Source organism: Hyaena hyaena, unplaced genomic scaffold (assembly GCF_003009895.1).
Source record: "Hyaena hyaena isolate Hyena2069 unplaced genomic scaffold, ASM300989v1 scaffold_0, whole genome shotgun sequence".
Lineage (NCBI taxonomy): Eukaryota > Metazoa > Chordata > Mammalia > Carnivora > Hyaenidae > Hyaena > Hyaena hyaena.
The window spans coordinates 12,846,518-12,868,525 of NW_024080632.1; the positions used below are offsets into that span (position 1 = coordinate 12,846,518).

The 22,008-nt window shown below is 44.3% G+C and overlaps 3 protein-coding genes across 4 annotated transcripts; 1 reads left to right on the forward strand and 2 right to left on the reverse strand.

Moving 5' to 3' along the window:
* Positions 1–248: 248 nt before the first annotated feature.
* TRIAP1 (TP53 regulated inhibitor of apoptosis 1) lies at positions 249–3,606 on the reverse strand. 2 transcript variants are annotated; one of them, XR_005529627.1, is made up of 3 exons: positions 3,424–3,606; positions 1,900–2,262; positions 253–296 (listed from the first exon to the last, which is right to left on the reverse strand). XR_005529627.1 is itself a non-coding variant. In XM_039238966.1 (2 exons), exons 1-2 carry the CDS (start codon positions 3,568–3,570, stop codon positions 2,179–2,181), a joined length of 231 nt encoding a protein of 76 aa, XP_039094897.1. In that variant the 5' UTR covers positions 3,571–3,606; the 3' UTR covers positions 249–2,178. The 2 variants fall into 2 exon arrangements, 1 of the variants encoding a protein (XP_039094897.1); XM_039238966.1 differs by having other exon boundaries at positions 249–2,262.
* Positions 3,607–3,634: 28 nt separating this feature from the next.
* On the forward strand, positions 3,635–12,246 carry GATC (glutamyl-tRNA amidotransferase subunit C). Its single transcript, XM_039238844.1, has 4 exons — positions 3,635–3,747; positions 3,844–4,016; positions 9,349–9,452; positions 11,344–12,246. The coding sequence occupies exons 1-4, from the start codon at positions 3,667–3,669 to the stop codon at positions 11,394–11,396; spliced, it is 411 nt and encodes a 136-aa protein (XP_039094775.1). The 5' UTR covers positions 3,635–3,666; the 3' UTR covers positions 11,397–12,246.
* A 773-nt stretch (positions 12,247–13,019) lies between these two features.
* SRSF9 (serine and arginine rich splicing factor 9) lies at positions 13,020–19,939 on the reverse strand. Its single transcript, XM_039249739.1, has 4 exons — positions 19,647–19,939; positions 16,965–17,125; positions 15,281–15,453; positions 13,020–13,513 (listed from the first exon to the last, which is right to left on the reverse strand). The coding sequence occupies exons 1-4, from the start codon at positions 19,832–19,834 to the stop codon at positions 13,370–13,372; spliced, it is 666 nt and encodes a 221-aa protein (XP_039105670.1). The 5' UTR covers positions 19,835–19,939; the 3' UTR covers positions 13,020–13,369.
* Between the last annotated feature and the right edge of the window lie 2,069 nt (positions 19,940–22,008).

Consider the following 22,008-nt stretch of genomic DNA (forward strand, 5'->3'; position numbering starts at 1 on the left):
CTCTGGGTGGCAAAGATATTGACTGGCCAGTAGAATACCTGCAGTTTACATCTGAAAGCAGTATCTTTGATTCTCCAGAGGAAGTGCTTCCTGTGTCCTAGCTTTCTCTTGTCCCATTTCACCAGCTGAAGAATACTCAGATAATTTTCTCCAAGGAATCAAGTTCACATTCTTACTTGGGGTCACCTCTCAGTACCCTCAAGGCTGGAATGGTCAAACTTTTGGAGAAATCAAGGCAGCATGACACATTTCTGTATATACCATTGGCTTTATTTGTTTCTGGAATTAAAACCTTCCTGTAGCATTAAGAATTAAGGAGAAACAATAGTAACAAAGTCACCCTTAAAAAGCAATTAATTCTTCTCCAAAATTTAAAATCTTTGAAGTAGCCGAGATAGTTGGAGTCACTTTATGGAGTGGATAAAGCCAAAGAAGAATGAAGAACAATCAGAAAAAATTATTCCCGCAGTAGCAATTACAATAAAAGAACGTGGTTGGCTTGGAGCTGGTTTTATTCTTAAGGCTCAACCAGACAGTTTTGTAGTAAGATTCAAGAGGCTACCAGGTTTTGGTATTGCATAGTACACAGAGTAAACTAGTACCACAGAGGTGAGGCATATGGGAACACAAGGCATGAAAGCCATTTACAGTCGGGAAAAAAGGATCCCTGCTATCTTTACCATTTAGTGATCTAACCACAGCCTGTGCATGTGCTTCCAAATCAGTCTGGAAGTGTTGTGCCTGCGGCCAGGCTGAGGTCAGAAGATGTACTTAACTTTGGCTTGCTGCCAGGCATCCCTCAACTGGGTTCCAATGATCTCTTCTAATCCTTGTATAATGGACTGTAACCAGTCAAAATATAAATGTAGAATGTCGTGACATGACGTTAAGGACTGGTCATGTTAAATACAAAGTAGTCATTGGTAAACTGAATAGGATAATAGAATCTTTGCCTTCTGTAAACTGTTTCATACTATTGGGTATATATATGTGAACCAAATTACTCAGTAGGTGCAATTTTGGTGATAGCCTGACATTCCAAAGTATGTAAATGCTCACCTGATCCTGGCATTTTTTTTGTGCAGTTATATAAGCATGGTAGTTACTTGTGTACCTTACTGTGGGAATAAACTTTAGATAATCAGTGAGGTTTCTAACTGTTATAGCACACTATTTAGCTTAGATAAATCTTCATTTTTCACCTGTAAATTATAAAAAACCCCAAAACCCTCCCTTAGTGTATATATGGGATATGTGTGGTTACAGTGTAATGGCTGTTCCATAAAGTGCCCTGGGTTCTCCAGGGGGCAAATAATGAAACTAGAGGTTACAATTTACTCCATTTTCATGATTACACACATTACAGGGCAGGGTGGGTAGACAAGGCAAATAAAGCAAACTCTTTTCCCCTTTAACCAGATGCAGCATTTTGGCAGTTTTATGATGATACAAGTTGGCTTAACTGACTCGGGTTGAAGGCTGGCAACAGCAAATCTTTGCAATTTAGGATGTTCCTCCATAGTTACTCCAAGAATCTTAATCCCTAAACTACACTATGAGCTCTGAAACGGTTTTTACTGCAACACTCTTCAAGCTTTCACATCTTAATCTGAAATCTGACATCTCTTCTTAAGGCAGGGAACTCTGTTAAAGCTATTTTCCTCTTGGCTAACCCAGTCCATCAGCAATCTTGACAGTTATTATATAAAAATAAAGCCGTGCTCCCAAGCATTGATTAAAACTTGTGCTGGGAACCCTTTTCAGAGCATTAGCTCCCTGAGAGCAAAGAGATCCTAACCGACTGCTTCCATGAATAACCCCAATACAATGTACCTAATGTCCTTCAGAGCAACCCTGATCATCCTGACAAGTCTATCAGTGTTCACATACAAAGGATACTTAAAGCTGATCCCAGACCAAGTACTGCAACCATAATCCCAAGAAATCATTGTTTTAGCACACAAAGTTCAGCAAGATGCCAGAGTAAGTGAGAAATCATCTCAAAGCAAAGAGTGACGGTTCGTCCTCTTTTACAAGTGAGAGGAAATTAAGGAGGAAAGAAAACTCCTCCCTCTTAAACTCATCAAATCGATGGCTATTTTCACAGCCTTAACTGATGAAATCCAGAGTCCTCTGTTTCCTGATTCGAGGAGTCCATTTTCAAGGTGACTGTCAAGGTCAAGAAGAGCTTTCAGGCTTTTCTTTGCCATGGCCCATGAATTCCAGTCCTTCAATAGGTATCTCCTTCTCCTTTATTGCTTTCTGATAGGAGGAAAAATACATGATACAGGTCTATATGAAGCTTGAGGACCAAACTTTGTAAATATGATGGTATAGAAGTAAATCCGATTGGACTAATAAATACCCACCCAACCATGACTCAAGACCTGTACTTATTTTGTTTTTAATATTTTATCTATTTCTGAGAGAGAGAGAGAAAGCGTGAGCAGGGGAGGGTAAGAGAGAGGGAGATACAGAATCTGAAGCAGGCTCCAGGCTCTGACCTAGCTGTCCGCATAGAGCCCGATGTGGGGCTCGAACCCATGAACTGCGAGATCATGACCTGAGCCGAAGTCGGATGCTCAACCGACTGAGCCACCCAGGCGCCCCACAAGACCTGTACTTTTTAAAACCTGAGTACCATTATGAAGAAGTTAAATGTAAGACTACAGAGAGAATGGAAGGGTGTTGTGAGGAAACGTCAAGATTCAAACATGGAGTTTAAACAGTATCTCCACTCTACTGTGACAGACACAAATTAAAATCTGCGTCCCAGGACTTACTGACTGTAACCTTAAGCAAGCTTCATTTTGCCATCTGTAAATAGGAAAAAGACAGCAACTTGGAATTACCCCGTGGACGTTTTAAATTAACTGCTAGTACTGTGCCCAGTGCCATGCTTACAATCTAATTCATTGACCTGGAATGAACATTTCCTAGCTGGTTGGCAGCTCAGAAATCAAAGAGGCCGATGAAGAAATCAGAACAACAAAATGAGACCTTCCATGTCTCACAGGCCAGAGACACTTAACACCGCGCTTCCTCCTCCAACGTTAATAGTGGAATAATGCACGACCGCAAAAATCAAGGAAACGATTCTGGCGAACTTGCATTAATCACTTCCTGTTTGGGGGCCTGAGTGTACCACGTACAAAATAAGAACTATGCCCACTTTGCGAGTTTAGGATGAGCGCCAAATGAACCAAAGGATGCACTGTGCTCCGTAAGATGTAAAGCACTGCAAAAAATACTTCACTTTGTCATTCAGGGACATACCAGGCGGCCTGGTAGTGATGGTGGGGAGACAGCTCCTGCCACTGCCCTCACTGAGGCGTCTATTCGCCCTCCCCATTCCAACCCCCCGCAAGACACTACGCGTGTGGCCCGGGACGTCTTAGGCCAAGAGGCCACTTGAGGGCTCACCTGAACGCACTGCTGGTAGCGCTTGAAGAGGTCGGTGCACGGGTCCCCGGAGCCGTCCCCCTTGAGGAACTTCTCGGCAAACCAGCGGTTAAAGCACTGGTCGTACTCGCGCTTCATGTCAGTACAGGCCTCCCCTACGCTGTTCATGGCGGCGACGACAGTGGCGGCGCGCTCTGATGTCGTCACTCTTAAGCGCGTCCCTCGACTTTACGCGAGGACGCGTTACGGCGGCCGAGGAGAGAAATGTGGGCGCGGGCGGTGTGGCTGGGCCGTGGGTCCTGGATGGGCTGGCGCCGGGGCTTCACCTCCAGGGCGGATCCTCAGGTAAAGGCCGGGGATGTCTGGGCGGGTGGTGAAGCTGGTCAGGAGACGGAGCGGGTCCCCCCCACCTGACCCCCATCCCCCGCCTCATCCGCCCAGGGTAATAGCCGTGTCACCGCCAAGGTGATCGAGCACCTGGAGCGTCTAGCGCTTGTGGACTTCGGCAGCCAAGAGGCCGTGGCACGACTGGAGAAAGCCATCGCCTTTGCCGACCGGCTCCACGCGGTGGACACGGACGGGGTGGAGCCCATGGAATCAGTACTGGAGGACAGGTAGACACTCGAGGCCGCGTACCCCGAACCCTTGTCTGTTGCGCCTTCGCAGCCATTTGAGGTGGCGGTTATTAGTGTGTCCTTTCACGGAAGGGAAAAGGGCTTAAGCCAATTGCAAGAACTTGCCCACGGTCCCCCCGCGGGGTAAGCGGTTTCATTTCTTTCCCTTGTTCGTTCTGGATCCTCTCACTCTCGGTTTAAATCCTCCAGGCCTCCCAGTGTAACAAGAACAATGTTCGAAATGATAACCACCTCAAGGCCCTACTTCAGAGTCCCTGCCTACCCCTCGGACATACTGCTCTACAGCAGCTATATTAGCTGCCTTACTCTTTCTCCAGCATTCCAGATCCGTTCCTTGTGTAGGATCTTTGTGTTTGCTATTCTTTTTTTTTTGGATAACCTGTCTCCTTGGCATCTGCCTTCTGTAAGTCCTCTCCTTCTCCAAATGTCCTCTCCCTTTCCAAATCACTGACTCCTTATCTTGTTGGATTTTCTTCTATTTCTTGATTATCTCATTTTTGTTGACTTGTCCCTTGTTAATAGAATGTGAGCTCATGTTTGACTTGCTTACTTACTGGATCTTTGTCTCAAAATATGCCCTGCACATATTTTCTGACCTAGTGACCCCTATGGAAATATCTGTAAAAGTGCATCAAGGTGTATGCAGGAGTATTCAGGGTATCCAAATCTGTTTACAATACAAAACAAAAACAATAATAACAACAAAAAAGCCAAGAAGGGGCACTTGGCTGGCTCAGTCGGCATATGATCCTTGATCTCTGAGGTCATCAGTTGCAGCCCCAAGAAGTTTAGAAAATAGATAATTTTTTAAAAAAATTTAGGGGTTCCTGGGTTGCTCAGTTGTTTGGGTATCCGACTTTAGCTCAAGTCATGATCTTGTGGTTCATGAGTTGGAGCCCCACATTGGGCTCTCTGCTGTCAGCACAGAGCCCACTTCAGATCCTCTATCTCCCCCTCTCTCTGCCCCTCCCCTGCGCACATGCTCTCAAAAACTTCTTCACATCCTTTCTCTATCTTGTAATCTGATGATCAGATCTACAGAACTCAAACAATTTTCCCAAAATTACATAGCATTTCAAAATAGCAATCTGATGTCATTCTCTTACCCAAGATTTCAGGTGGCTCTCTGGTGTTCTTTAGGTTAAAGTCAAAAGCTTCATCAGAGCCTGCAACACATCATTTAACCTAGCCCCTGCCCACCTCCAAGACACGGCTGTCACCTTCAGTTCCTTTAGCTCTCCATTCTTTTTCCTTCTTGGGACTCTGGGCCTTTGCCTTTATCCTTACCTCATCCCTCCCATGACTCTCTTTTGCTTAATTTCCTTTCTTCTTCAGATTTCAACTGCCTCTTCAGGGAGATTTTCATTCTTCTCTATCACGTCAGGTTCCCTTTCAGGACCTGTCTTTCATGATATTCAATAGAGCTATAATTTTACATGTGTTCATACATATCTAAGTCATATTTACTTATTTTAATTAATCTCTACACCCAACATAGGGCTTGAACTCACAACCCTGAGATCAAGAGTCCTTGTACTCTACCAACTGAGCCAGCCAGGAAACCCCTATTTGTAATATTTGACTCTCTGCCCCTCTCCTACTGCTGATCCATGTTCCAGGGAGCAGATTTATTGTTGCTCATCTTGTTCTCAGTATCTAGCACCGAGCAGTCAGTAAATGTGGAATATTCTTTATTAATAATATCTTTAGGAAAGGAACAAATAGAAGAACAAAGAGGAGTCAGAATTTCCCTGATCATCTAGAGGGGAATTGTAAAGAAATGCAGCTATTAGTCAGGGAAGAATTTATGGAAAAGGGATTTGGATCTGGTAGCTGGAATAGTGACTTGGTATTCAGTGATGGGCAGTCTTGCCATAAACTAGATGTAGCCTTTATAGGACTTTCATGTTTTTGAACATACTGCCTCACTGATGTTTGAAATGGAACCCAGTTAAGACCAGCGTTAAACCATTTTAGGCCACACTAGCTGTAAAAGCGCTGACTGGTTTAGAAATCTCATGGCATATTAATACCTTTCTCTATCATTGGGTTTGGGCTAAAAGGCATTAGCACACTTACATGCCAGGTGCTAAGATTTCATAGTTTATCTCAGTTGTCACATATAAACCTGGAGAGTAAATACTAGTATATGCTTTATAGATGAAGAAAGCTTATGTAATATGCTATCCTACACCTTCACAGGTGTAGGAAGAGAATTCGGGACTTACTTGGAACTCAGAGCCTCAACTATCAAATACTGTTCTAGGTATGCCATCTAAAGTCAACCTCTAGAACCTTTATTCTCTCTCATCTCAACTCAGAATGGACTCAGATGATGACAGCTCTGACTGCAGCCATATACTTCAGTGCTTAGGCTGTCCCTCATAATCGTATTTGAACTGAAAATTCTTAGCCATGTTGATGAACTTTCATTCCAGTGTGCCTCAAACTAGAAATTGATTGGGAGGGAGGAAAAAGGCTTAAAGATGGAAATAGAGTGATGTCCAGAGAAACGATTCCTGGCAGCCCAAAACCAGCAGCAGAACTCTCATTAGGTCAGTACAAGGGCCGACAGAGGCACTTCTTCCTCAGTGCTGCCATAGTGCTTTCCATTAAACTGCTTTTTAGTAGCATCTCCCAGTTACTGGTTAAAGTGCCATGTCTATGAGCTTTACTTATTTTTTAATTTTTTTTAATGTTTTATTTATTTCTAGCAGAGAGAGAGAGACAGCATGAGCAGGGGAGGGTCAGAGAGAGAGGGAGTCACAGACTGAAACAGGCTCCAGGCTCTGAGCTGGCAGTCAGCACAGAGCCCAATGCGGGGCTCTAACCCATGAACCGTGAGATCATGACCCAAGCGAAAGTCGGATGCTTAACCAACTAAGCCACCCAGGCACCCCATTATTTTTTAATTTTTTAAAAATGTTTATTTCTGAGAGAGAGAGACAGCGTGAGCAGGGGAGGGTCAGAGAGAGGGAGACACACAATCTGAAACAGGCTCCAGACTCTGAGCTGGCTGTCAGCACAGAGCCCGATGCGGGGCTCGAACCCACGAACTGTGAGATCATGACCTGAGCCGAAGTCGGATGCTTAACCGACTGAGCCACCCAGGCGCCCCTACCATGTCTATGAGCTTTAGAAGGCAAGGATTTCTAGTTCATAGACTTTCTCAATCAGGATTTTTCATCTGAACCAGAATGCATAAAGATTCAAGTGACTTTTTTCAGTGCTTCCAAGAAGTACATAATTAATATTAGCCCAGAGGCATAGTTGACTTATTATCAAATTGGGTGTCCTATAGCATTTGGGCTTAATCCTCTTGTCAAACCCTGAGCGATGAGGTGAGGTAGACATTAAGTCAATCAGTAATTGAGAGGCATCTAAAAATTTTATCGGGTCCCATTTGGACTTCTGTATGTGATTCTGAGGTCAAGAAGTTAGGTGACTTTCAAGTGAACTACTGATGTGCCACCCTCACAGAGACCCTGGGTTCAGTAATCTATGATTATGACAGCAGTAAGGTGTGGGTTTCTTCTGGGAACTCCATCATAAACAGTATTTAGATAAAAATGTGTGGTATTTGAAAGAGTGATTTTTTTTTCCTGGAAACATCCCTTACATAGGAAACCGGATTACCAAATCAGTGAATAAATCCATTACTATTACATCTACTGTGGGGAAGCAGTAGCTTTTCACCACCACCTATTGGTGATAGCAGAGTCTTACTTCATCAAACTCTTCAAGTGCCCTGGGACACTTCGCAGTCTCCAGTCTATAGAGACTGGGCACATAATGCGTGATTACAGCAGGTTAAGTGCATAGGTGTACTCTGAGTGGTGGGACTGAGGTGTGCCTGGGTGTACTCTAAGGAGCAGGTGGTATTTGGCACCCATCTCTTACTGCAGTGAGAATGCAGGCCCAGCCGTTATCAGATCTTCAATATTTAATCTTCCCAGCAATTCTGTGAAGCATTCATTCCACAAATAAGGAAACAGGTATATGGAAAGGATAGGTAACTTGCAAATGTGCCATGTGTGACACTAAGATCTGAATTCAGCTGTGACTCAGGAACCCAAGCTCTTAGTCATTTTGTTATACCACTCAACAGAAATATAAACTCCAGAAGGTCCAGTGGTTACCTTTATAGTAATTTTTATTTTGTTCTCCAAGTCTTCTTAAGCCCCTGTATGGTTAAAAAAAAAAAAAAAAAAAAAATCCAAGTGCAACCTTCATTTTCCTGGCAAGAAAGTTTAGGTCTGGAAAGATCATGCTTTTTCAAGGCCACACAGTGAAGACAGTGCCAGATCCTGGAACAGACTCCAGCTCTCTACAGTCCATATCATGTTTATTGTGTCTAGCCCTAGGGTGGGTGCCACAAAAGAAACAGAACTAGTCCTTTCCTAAAAGAGCCTTACCATGACAGCTTAGCCCTCTGCAGCCTTTGCCTAGATGTCCATGTAAACGTCTTTGCCCTTTTGTCCTGTTAGGTTTAGCACTCAGTCCAGGTCTGGCTCAAAGCATAACGAGCTTGACTGCTCCCCTATCAGTGACTGAGTCTGCTTATTTTTCAGCTCAAGTATATGGAAGTAGACTCAGACATCTTGCCACGCACTTGTAAACCTTCAAACAGCAGTGAAGCCCCACAGATATGTTCAACTCCAGTTCTGTTTCACTAGCTTGCCATCTGGATACTTTAATGCGGCCACAGGCCCAGAGAACAGTGGGAGATTCTTGACTATGCAAGGGCAGATACTTTCATAAAGGTGGCTACAGGGAAAAAACTCTCTCATCTTAGGGGTACAAGGGGCACAGAACTGTGCTCAGACTCCAGTCCTGTCACTTAGGAGCTAATATCCTTAAGTCACTTATAACCACTCTTGATCAAGTTTCTTCACCTGCCTCAAAGCCCACTTATCCCACCAATCCAGTGGTTTCTTCCCCACCCTTTAGCAGTGACATCACCTATTCTGAATACCTGTTCCTCACCCAGGTGCCCCTTTCCATTCCCTTGGCAAGCTTCGCCTGTTAGACTTAACACATTTTATTGTAAATGCCTTACCAGTCTCCACCAAAAGCAGTTTACCCATAGTTGAACATACCAGTTCTGAGGAATAATTATCACTTACCTGAGTGGCTGAGAGAATCTATAAACTGGAGATTATTATTTGGTCTACTGTTGACAAGAAGTCCTCGATCTTTGAGCAGTAACCATAACTAAGAATATGCTATTTTTTCCCATCCTTGACCCTCTCCACCCATGCCTTAGAAACCTGTTCTCTGAGAAGGTAACCTTGAGCTTCTGGTTTTGTAGATGTCTATACTTGAGATCTGACAATGTGGTAGAAGGCAACTGTGTTGAAGAACTACTACAAAATGCCCATCGAGTTGTGGAGGAGTATTTTGTGGCCCCCCCAGGTAGGTGTTGCCCAAAGTGGTTTAACTGATTGTCCCTCAGTAAACTAAGAACACAGTAGGAGCTATGAGGCCCAAATCTGCTATATGAAAGTATTCTGAAAAGTAAAGTGGGAACTAGGTACAAACTTCAGTGTACAGCAGAATGACTATATTTTACAATACTGTACTCTATATTTGAAAGTTAATAAGAAAGTAGATCTTAAAAGTTCTCATAAGAAAAAAATTATAACTATGTGACATGATGGATATTAACTAATCTTGTGGTAATCATTCTGTAATATATACATATATTAAATCATTGTGTTGTACACCTTAACCTTATACAGTGTTGTATGTCAATTATATCTCAATAAAATTGGACCTAATGAAAAAAAAACATATTTATTAATAGTGGGGGAAAAAAGTATAAAGCAAATACAGGTGGTGGGACTAAGATGGCAGTAGAGCCCAGGGGTCATATTTCCTTCTAGGGACCAGTCTGTAATAGGAATGAACAAAAAGGGCCTGTGGTGGGGAGGGGTGTATCCAGTGGCACATCTGGAGCTCAAACTCTGCCTAAAGAGGCAACTGGCATTCACTGCTCCTCATTCAGGGCCCAGCAGTAATGTGAGCCTATTTTCCCAGAGAACCCAGACATCTGGCTTTTTTGTGTGTCAGGGTTCTTTCCCAAATTTTAAGCATGGGAACTAATTCAAAGATTAAAAAAAAAGACACCACGTAAACATACCTGCACGCCAGATGCATCCTGAGAGCCATCAGTTTGCAACCCTGAAGTTGAGATTTGCATCTTTAATATTTACTGTGCCTATTTTAAATGAAAACTTAAAAATAACTCTGGGCCAATAATAAAATCCAGAATCCTGGGTGGGTTGAACGTTTTATCTCCTCTACAGATGGGTGGGTCTTCAGAATGCAGAACTGCTGCACCCTTCCGGACATGTGGGGATATGAGCTTGAGCACTCAGGTAGCTGGTTTTCCAAGTGCAAGCTTCACATTCAGATCACCTCAGAGGAGAACCATTCTAAGTAGCCTCAGAGACAGACAGCCACCCGCCACCTGCCCCCCCCAACCGGCGCAGGAATTACCTCTTTGATCAAGACCAGTCAGTTAAAGGAAAGCTCTGGTTGAAGCAAGTATGGGAAAGCAAGCTTAAAAAATTGTGGGCTTGGGATGCCTGGCTGGCTCAGTTGGTAGAGCATGTGACTTTTTTTTTTTTTTTGAGAGGGAGAGAATCTTAAGCAGGTTCCACACCCAGTGCAGAGCCCAACACTGGGCTTGATCTCACAACCATGAGATCATGACCTAAGCCAAAATCAAGAGGTGGACACTCAACCGACCCAGCCACCCAGGCATCCTGAGCACATGTGACTCTTGATCTCAGGGTCTTGAGTTCAAGCCCCTCATCCAGCACGGAGACTACTTAAAATAAAAATTAAATAAGAAAAGAAAAGAAAAAAAGTGTGGGCTCAACTCTTAATTAGGCTTGATTCACTAAACTACCTCAGATTAACTGTGGAGAGAAAAGATTCTATAATCTCTCTCAGAGCCTGAGAGTTGTCACTGTTTTAGCAGACCTTTCTTTCTCAAATAGAACTTTGTGTCAGACTTTGCTTTTTGGGACAAAGTGAATTCACAATCATTAATGTCCTTCCTTCCACTCCTATATGCACATAACTGGCTAACCTATCTCTGCTCCTTATTGAAAAGTATGCATTTATTAGGCTTCACTTGTAACTGTTATTCTTTCAGACCCTCAGAAAACAGGGTAGTAGCTACACCTATTTGCATTGCTTATTTTTCATGACAAACCAAGTGATAAGTTAGCTCGTTTGAGCCAGTTGGGAAACAGGCTCAGCTATAACATCATTTTTTGTTACTGTTTTCAAACAGGTAATATCTCTTTGTCAAAGCAGGATGAACAAGAGCCCTTTTCCCACAACTGACTAGCTATTCGCGGAAGTCCAAAGATAGTATTTTGTTACTATGAACACTGATGTTTCCACTTTCTTCGGTCACCTGAAAAAAACTGATGGTTAAGTATTTTTCAGTAACTAACTCTCTGAAGACAGAATTGGGAAATATCTAGCCAAAACAAGGCAATCAGTTCCTGCTGCAACTGGAAGTAAAAGGTATTGTCACTTTCTGAGGAAATGGATCAAGTATTTATTCACAGACTGCTCAGTATATAAGATGTTATCCTCCTAATTTATCTCCTCCCCAAAAGACTGTCTACCAAACTGTATGTAAATGAATTTTTCTATTTACGTAACTATTAGTGCATCTGATCACTATGTGACATCCTGTGTTGTACTTTTCAGTTGCTATTTCTGTCCATCTGAGAAACCTTGTATCTTTACCAAACAAACTCGAATTTGTTCCTGGGTACCCACTTTGTCGGAGCAGAAGAATAACTTTCTCCTAAGATCTGAAAAGTGTTTAAAGCAGACTCTACAGCTTGGGAACTCCTAACCTACAATCATCCAACATCCCACAAAGTGATTACATGCAAAAGGGATACTTGCCACAGCTATAGTTTTTATGAAAAGAACTTACGATAAAAACAGCCCTGGAACAGCTAACAGTACTAGATTGAACACTAAAAATTTGCTAAAAGGGTAGATCTTATATTAAATGTTCTCACCACAAATAAATCTTAAAGGAGTAGGGAGGAAACTTTAGGACATGATGGATATGGTTATAGCCTTGATGGTGGTGATGGGTATATACTTACATTAAATAAGTACAGCTTTTTACATGGCAATCATACTTCAATAAAGTGGCTTTTTAACAGAAAGTCCCAGGTCTGGAACAAAGTAGCCTCCCCAATCCCCATCCCCACCATGATCACTGAATTGAGCAGAATCCAAGATAGTGGAGTTTTTTGCTTTGTTTTGTGTTTTAAGAAAGCTCAGATACCAAAGATAAGTAAAACAGATTTAGGGGTAAAGGTGATAGAACCAAAAATTAAAGAGATTTTTTCCCCCTCCAAACTGACAGAGATGGTTTTAAGAATTTTCCAATGATCTTTATGCTGCTTCCAGCTTTAAAAAGGCTGTTTTATTCTTCTCATTCCTTTGCCCTATCTTAAATGCTCCTTTTTTCTTTAAAGCAGCTTCATTTATGGGTGCCTGAGTAGCTCAATCAGTTAAGCATCCAACTCTTGGTTTCAGCTCAGGTCATGATCTCAGTTTTCATGGGTTCAAGCATGCATTGGGCTCTGCCCTGCTTACTTGGGATTCTCTCTCTCTTCCTCTCCCAGTCACACTGTGTCTGTCTCTTTCAAACTAAATGAACTTAAAAAAAAAAATTTTTTTTTTTTTTTTTTAAGTAAAGCAGCTTCATTTATAAGCTTGGCCTTAAACTATAAGCCTGAACCAACCCTTGGGACTGAAATTTTCAAAACCACCATCATAGCAACTATCTTTGTCCCCAAATAAAGTTATCCACTCCTGCTCCTTACCAACTGGGCACAGCTGTCTCTACAGCTCAATGACTTTTTTTTTTTTCTTAAATCAGTGTGCCTATTTAGTGAAAGCTATTAACTTAATCAAGGACAACCACACATATCAATTACTAAACGTTTAAAATATATTTCTAAACAGAATGGGCCGACTCAGTCACAGTAACTGCTGATCTCCATAGTAGAGCAACCCACAAAGACACAGCACTGATTTTTTTTTTCCCATAATCAGGGGTGAAAAATATACAACTTATTTCTGAACCAAAACCACAATTTCTGCAGTTTAAAATGTTTCACTGCCAATATGGCCCTGGTAGAAATTATGTATTTTATTCCTTAAAAAAAAAAATTAAAAAAATTTCCTAAGACACTAAATCATCAATCTGGAATGTAGACTCTGAGCACAAAGCAGCTCAGTTCACCTAAAAAATAAAGAAAAATTTCCCATCACCTGTCTCAGTAGGGCCTGAAAGGAGAGAAGTAGTGTGGGGAACCCCTGCTTTGGTATGGAGAGTCACGGCCCCTTGACCCAGACCGAGACCGTGAGTAGCCATAGCTGGTGCTTCTCTCTGGATAAACTCGGATGTAGGAAGTTTCACCCTGAAATTCAAACAAAAAGAGAGAAGCAAAATGTAAGACTCAGAAAAATACAGCACACTAAAACTTAACATGGCTGCCTGACAATAACAGTTAAGTACCTAGCACTTGCTGTTTGTCGGACATGATGTCATCTCATTAAATCCTCACAATAATGCTATCACGTAGGTATGTTCAACAGTGCATTTCAACCATGAGGAAAACAATGTTATAATCTATTCCAAGGTGACAACTACACGTCATAAATGAGCTACTATGATTAACATATCTGAATTACTACCACTGACTCCTGAATCTAAGAACTGGAAAGGGTCTTAGAGGCCATACAGTTCAATCCCCTGCCACCTCATCTATGCATCTGAGGATAGGTACCTATAGGAGAAGCTAACCAGTATTCAACACCTCTCAGGTGTCCGGACCTGGGTTAGATACTCATAATTTAGATACTCATAAGTTAGCTTCCTGGCAAGTCTTATGAGACGGTACTATTATTGTCCTGTTTTGCATATCGAGGAACCAAAGTTCAGAGAATAATTCTGCTGAGAAATAAATGAGTGGCAGAGGAATCACGCCTACAGTGGCCTGTCTTTAGGTCCTTTGCCCTCAGCCAACACTCTCACAGGATCTAAAGATGCTAAGATGAATGGAGTCAGATGTGGAATTCCCTAGGTGAAGTCAGTAATTGGATTTATCCTTACTGAGACTCTGCTTTGCAGTGTAACTAAGGACCAGATCTTGTTTTGTTTTTGCTCCAAATTCAGGCTGAGTAAAAGCAATGTTAAGCTGTGTACTTCCCAAGCCATAAAATTAGGAAACTGTATGAATCCTTAGAAAAAGAAATGGACCCTTGGGGCGCCTGGGTGACTCAGTCGGTTGAGTGGCCAACTCTTGATTTCAGCTCGGGTCATGATCCCAGGGTGGTGGGCTCAAGCCCCAAGTCCATGCTCAGTGTGGAACCTGCTTTTAAGATTCTCTCTCTCTCTCACTCTGCCCCTCTCCCCTACTTGTGCTCACTTGCTCTCTCTAAAAAAAAAAGAGAGAAAGAAAGGAAACCAGGAAGGAAGGAAGGAAAATGAAATGGACCTAGAAATTCATGTCCCCAGACATCGAAATCCTATAGTAAGTCAGGACAATTATTACCAGAGGAAAAAAAAAAAGTCCAGTTGGTCTGCTGTTTGGTCTCAGTCGTATCAAAAGGACAGTCAACATGTGAATCAGATAGAAAGATCCAAAGTAGCAGCTGCCTTCTTGAAAGGAAAGACATCAAAAACTAAGTCTGGAGAGTAAGGTCATTATAAGAAAATGCCAAGGTGGCTAGGGTTTCAAAGAGGATCCTATACTACTTTGGGAAAGGAAAAATGAATTATACAACTTGGCCCAATAGCAATACCTAGAAAAGCTGAGATGATGAGGCTGGCTTGCAGAGCCCAGACTAGACCCAGAGGAGGGACAACCATAATGATTAGGTTCACAGAGGTACACTGCAGATTAAACCAGTTGTGAAAGGGATGGTATCACAGAATAGCTCACCACATTATGACAGACTGCACCAGTATTCTCTCCGGGTTAAAAATACTATGACTGCACACTTCTCTTGTTATGACCCTGCAGGGCTTAGGCATGATAAATTCCTTGACTCTGTCCACTTAAGATAGATCTTTAATGGTACTGTGAGATCATTAAATGGCAAATGCACAGCCTGTTGCTACTGCTAGATCAGCTTCAGGTGGAATGGCCGAGGCGCAAGCTCAACAGAAGGGGAGAACCCACCTCATGAGAGCGGAATTTGGTGTCATCCAGTTTACGCAGGGCGTATTCCATGTCTTCTTTTCGGAGATATTCCACCATCCCCATTCCATCCTTCTGCACATCCGCATAACAGACATCCCCCGCTTCTCGCATGTGATCCTTCAGATCCTGCCAGCTGCCTGATGGAGGAAGTCCTAGGCATGGACATAAAGAGGCCATATCCTTCAGCCACGTTAACTGACCCGTTAAGAGCCAGCAATACCTAGGGTCCCTTTTTTCCATCAATTACGCACTACTTTTAAATCCTGAGGATCCCCAAGTCCTGAACCATAGGGACATAAACCCAGAAAAGCGCCCTAAACTATGTGTAGTAAACCATTGTAAGAAGCTGGTCCTAGGCTAATTTTCCAAAGACCAAGCCTTTCCAAAAGAGCAAGAAGCCTGCCCCATTATAGGTTTGGTATCTCTGAGATTCACAGCCTTTCTCTATCCTTCGTATTTAATATCAAACTCCCAAGACTTTGAGTTCTAATTTTTTTTCCATTATGAAATCATAAAATCGGTACCAACTATTTCTTGCTTACTGGGTTCTAAGAACATGGGAATTTTAAAACTATCCAATGAAGTAACCAAGGCATAGCTGAAGGTAACAACACAACAAAAACCTGAGGTTTGTTTTCTTGTAGGAGTGAATGACTGACAAACTAAACAAAGTACCTTAAAAGATCACCAACATTCTTCAATACAGTGGGGAAAAAGGTAAGACTCAGACGCTAAAACTAGTCGGGAATTATACAACCCTACCTGATGTCATGAAAGGGAAATGTGCTCCTGCTCTCAAAGGCTGTGTTTACCGCTCACAGCTCAGGACTGCAGCCATTTCCTAATAGTTTTCTAAGCAGGATTTCAGAGCAGCATGGAGAGAAAAAAAGATATGTATGACATCCTAAAGGAGGGAATAGAGTTCTGGGGTTACAAAATTACAAAGGGACACAAGATAGGCAGATACTGAGAGGATCACTGTTAAGCACCATGGGAGTCTGCTGGACAGTGTGAAATTCATATCTAAAAAAGTGCCAGGTTCTTCAATACATTTCACTCCACCATGGTCCTAAAATGCCCCTGTAATGTGCAGAAGCCCCCAGGTCTTCACCACTGTATTACTATTTTGAAAAGAGGCATAAACCTCTGAGCTTGGCATTTCATCACTTGTCAATACTAGACATTTCATTCTGTATCATTCTATAATCTGCAATACAATCCCTAAAACTTCAAGGTGTTCTGTTTTCTTTTTTATATAATTCCAAAGCCACCACCAAAATCTGGCCTTTTTCATGATCCAAGGCTGAGCAGTTATTCAAATCTGGCTCCTGGAATGTCTAGCAAGGCTGAAACCTAGTACATTCCAAAAGAAAACATCTACAGAATTCTAGCTCACGGGGTTTTGCCATGTTCTCTCTCAACAGTAGAAAACTCCTTTATAAAAAGCAAATTTATGTTCTACCAAGGCTGCACTACCTTGCAGTTTCATTTGCAAGATACCTGCCTCAATGGCAAGACCACAGGGCTTCAGACTGTGCACAGTTTACTGAAAAGAAAGCCCATGTTTCATGCACTGAAGAGTAACAGCTAACATTTCTTGGAAGCCAGACTGTGTGCTAAGTATTTTACATGCATCACCTCATTCAGTTCAAAAAGAACATACCTGAAACAAGAACTCGGAAATCAGATCTTCTTGTAGGAGGCCCATTCCTCCCACCGCGGGGCCACCCACCCCGACTGCCATAAGTCCTGGGGAACTCCACACGAAGCCGACACTGGCCATAATCATAACCATTCCTTCCATAAATTGCATCCTCAGCATCTCTGCAAAGAAAAGTTTGTGGAGTTAGTGCTGCCTAGGAGGCTGACTGACTTCCCAGTGAGGGGCATGAATAACAAGTATAAAAGGGAAACCTAGAGTTGAGAAAAACAGTCTTGATGCACTACTGCTTTGAAGACAATGATATTAGAATTAAACTTTATGGCTATCACACACACGGTTTTCTAGACATGAAATCATAATGAAACAGTAAACAGATTACTTATAAGAGGATTAATTCAGAAAAAAATTGTTGACAGATAACTGATTTCACCAGTATATCTCTCCCAACCCTGTGAGCAGTTTCTTAAAATGCCCACCACACACTAATCCTTTAATAATCAACAAGGACTGGTACCATCCAATCTAGAGAAAGGAAAATCATTTAAAAATAAATCAGGCTCTGGGGAGGAGCCTGGGTGGCTCAGTCAGGAAAGCATCTGATTCTTGATTTCAGCTCAGGTCATGATTTCAGTTGTGGGATTGAGGCCTACGTCCAGCTCTGCTCTGCGATGAGCATGGAGCCTGCTTGAGATTCTCTCTGCCCCTCTACCCAGCTTGGACTCTCTCCCTCTCAAAATAAGTTCATAAACTTAAAAAATCAGGCTCAAGTTAGTGTTCTGTGAGGAATATGGAACTCTCTCATGTGTACCTTTTCAGCATGGTTTGGAAAGCTAAGTTGTAAAGACCACTCTCTGGGTACAGTTTTGCCAGAGAGGTAAATATTCAATGAAGTCACTTTCAGTTTTCCCTAGGGCTCTAGTAGAACCAAGTCGGTTCTCCAGCACTGGACTGGAGAAAGAATGGCCTCAATGCTTGGATGGACAAGCAGAGCCGAAGGCATCATTCAGTTGTCACAGGCACAGAATTGCTTACCACGATTCCAGTCACAGGGTTAAAAGCAAGGAGGACCAAGACCAGTGCAAACCTGACTATATTTGTAACCAAGTGAAGGAGGGGCAGAATGGCTAGGGTGAAGAGCAGATTTCAGTACAGAGTGACCAGTTCCAATCACTGCTCTACTTGCTAGTAGCCATCTTTGGGTAAGTGCTTTTATCAAGTTTTCAGTTTTCACGTCTCTTAAATGGGAACAACATGCCTCCCCCACAAAGTTAGTCTTCGGATTAAAGAACACACTATGTGTGCAGTGCTTTGCTAGAATCTTGGCATCTAGTGATATCAAAAGATAGCTTTTCTATTATGAAAGAAAGGAGGGAAGGATGACAATGCAGCACATATACAAGAAGTTTGTGTTCTGAAGGGCAGCACAGGGGAGTTCAAATCCTACCTTGATTCCTTACTAGCATTCTTTCTTATCAGCAACTCTAAATCCTCAGCTTCTTCACTCACAGAATGTGGCTAATACTACCTCTTTTATAGGTGGTTGAAAATATAAAGTGCTACTTGACACATAGTGACTTCAAAAAACACACCGGAGGTGTGTTAACAGAGGTGCAAACCTTCTCCAATTTCTGTGAAAATGCCCAGTTCCGTTTTTGAGGCAAATGGCAAGACAATAAGAATGAGCTCTGTGGGACTCATCAAAGCCTCCGGGTGCTTCCTAGCTCCCGGTCCACAGATGCCCTCCTGGCCCCATACCCCTCCACCAGGTAGGCAAGGGCCCCTAAAGACAGTCCTCGCAGCATAGCCCGCCGGGCGCAGACTGGGTACAGCACCCCCTGGGTCAATGCTGCCGAACACCGGGCTCTCGTTTACCCCAGGCGGAGTGGCCAGTCCAATGCGGTGGCTTCTGGGAAGCACCAACCGCAGTTTTGAAAGTTTCCAGGCCTTTTCCGGCCATCAGGCCGACAAAGTTTGCAAAATCACAAAGACCCCTCTGAGCCAGTTTAGGGATCAAATGCTTGGGGCCCTAAGCATCTAGCGGTGCCTCCCTCCGAGGAGTGGAGTGAAATCAAGAGACCCCATCCCCACCCCGATCATTCTATAAGTTTTTCCAAACCCCTGGTGCTTTTAGAAGGACGAGGGCGGGACCCTGCGGGGAGGAGCGCGCGCGGATGGCGATCTGTTCCATCACAGAGACCCCCTTTCAGCCCCCGAAGGCAACCCCGTCCCCGCAGTCTGTTCCCCGCTAACGGCGAGTTCTGGCTGGGGGGAGGGGTGGGCAGGGAGGGCGGCCGGCCGCTTCTGCTCCTCGCCGAGTCCTCTCCCGGCTGGTTCCGGCCACAGGGTCCCAGGCCCCAGGCCGCTGCCCCTGAGGGGCGCCTCTCCAGCCGTGAGGGAGAGAATGGACGCGTGTACCATCCCCGGGGCCGGTCTGGGCGGGCCTGGGCCCTCCAAAGACCTTCCTTTTGTGTTTTTAAATAAAGTAAAAAAAAATAATAATAATAATCCTAGAGGAAGTGACGACGGAGCAAAGGACGGCCGGAGCCTGTGGTGAGAGGCCTCAGCCTCCACCCGGGGGCGCCGTGAGGGGTCTGTGCTGAGGGGGGAGGGGAGGCTCCGAAGGGAGGAGGGAGCAGGGAAGGCGGGGGCCCGAGGTCGCGGGCGGGAGGAGCGGGGCCTCACCGGGGGTCCTCGAAGCGCACGAAGGCGAAGGGCACGAGGCCGTGCCGGTTCTTGAGCTCGATCTCGCGGATGCGGCCGTACTTGTAGAACAGGTCCTCCAGGTCCTTCTCGCGCACGTCGGTCGGAAGGTTCCCCACGTAGATGCGCCCGTCTCCCTCGCCGCCGCGCTCGTCCGCCCAGCCCGACATCCGCACCGCCCGACGCCGCGGGCCCGCCGCAGCCCACGTCGCCGCCGCCGCCTCAGCCGGGGTCCCCCCGCAGCGTCCCCGCGGGCTCGGAGGCGCTCAGCCGCACTGCATTGTGGGAACGGCGGAGCGGAAGCGAAAGGGTCGGCGGAGGCAAAAGGAATCGTCTTAAAGGGGACGCGCTGAGATGAGTGCGCTTGTGCACAGGCCGGCGCCCCCTGTAGGTGCGTGCGGGCCCGGGGGCGACTCGACAGAGAGACTTTGGGGTCGGGCGATTTGGGTTCGATTCCCAGAATTCCTTGAAGGCAATTCACTCGCCTGCTTGGTGGACTTGGGCAAGTGACTCAGGCTTCCTGGGCGTCAGTTTTCTGCCTCTGTAGCGCCGCCCGCTTCGCAGGCTTTTGTGAGCACTCGCTGTGGTGACGCGGGCAGCGGTCAGAGGGGCCCCGCAGACTGTCACTCTGCGTGCGGAGCGCCGGAGGGAGGGAGCCAGGTCCGGGCCGCAGGCTGACCGCGCTGCGGCCGGAGGGAGTCCCGGACCGTGGGCTGGGTGGGGCTGTCGCGGCCCGCAGACTCAGGTCAGTAGCCCTCTGGGCGAACCTGCTCCCATTTTACACTTGCTTAGAACTGAGGGTCTAAGAACTGCGGGGGGACTAAGGTGCGTGTGAGAGCTGAGATGGCCTCTGGAGCTTGGCCTTGACTTTCAAGAGATATGAGGAAGGAGTAAAGGAGCCTTAGCTGTCTCAGCTGTGATTGTAGAGCGCTTTTCATCCTCACCGGGGATGGAGGGATTCCCATGTTACAGGTGAGAAAACCGATCTCATAGTCCAGGTCAGGGTTAGAAGCCGAAGCCGTGTCCCCACCCTGTAGGCCGAGTGTGTCACGAGCTCAGCTAGACACTCACCTTGGCACTTTTGCACATTTACTGCCCAAAGTTCAGGGCACTGAACGTGGGGGACGCTCCAAAAATAGAGGCCTTGCATCAGGAGAGTCTTGATCGAAAAAGAGCTTTCAGGGGCACCTGGGTGGCTCAGTCGGTTAAGTGGCCGACTTCGGCTCAGGTCATGATCTCATGGTTAGTGGGTTCGAGCCCCGCGTCGGGCTCTGGGCTGGCAGCTCAGAGCCTGGAACCTGCTTCGGATTCTGTGTCTCCCTCTCTCTCTCTCTCTCTCTCTCTCTCTGCCCTCCTCTGCTCACACTGTCTTTCAAAAATAAATGTTAAATTTTTTTTTTAAAAAGGAAACACTTTTTTAAAAAAAAGAGAAAAAGAGCTTTCATATTAAAAATGAAACCTCTGTGGATTGATGCCTAATGGGCAAGTAGGCAAAAGCAAACAGCGGAATGTTAACTGTAGAATTTAGAAGGTGAGTGCGTTCAGTGTGTTCAGTGTACCATTCTTGAAACGTTTTTGTATATCTGAAATTTTGCATAATAAATGGGGGGGCAGGTATGAAACTTGTTAAACTCTGTTCGTGTCCTGCTGCGGTCGCCAAAAAAACCCCTCAAGAAACAAAAAACCAACTCTGTTAATGTCAGCAATAAATAGCAACGGAATAAAACCAAACATTTAGGGATGCCTGGGTGGCTTAGTTGGTTAACTGTGTCTGACTTTGGCTCAGGTCATGATCTCACAGTTCATGAGTTCAAGCAAGCATCAGGCTGTTTGCTTTCAGCACAGAGCCTGCTTCAGATCCTCTGTCCTCCCCACTCTCTCTCTGCCCTTCCCCACTCTCTCAAAAATAAACAAACATTAAAAAAACACATTTAATCTGAAGGTACAGCAGTTGATTTGTAGTTATACTACCTCTGAGCCTTTTAAAATCAAAACAAAAATTAGGCACTCATGCGTAACTGCTGAGTGTATATCCTTTTTGAAAGGCAGATTGATAGAATATATTAGGCCCTGATGTATATACCTTTTGGTCCAGTAATTTCACTTGTAGGATTTTATCATCAGGAAATAAGAAAATGTTACAATAAATTATATATGTTCACTACATTTTGTGCAATTAAAAAATTGAATGCTTGATAATAAGGGAGTAGTCCAATGTAATCGTATTGAATGTTACAGAATTATGAAATGATATTTTGAAGGATATTAAGGTCGTGCTAATTTAGTTATAATTAAAATGAATTTAAAATGGTACTTAGGGGTATCTGGGTAACTCAGTCAGTTA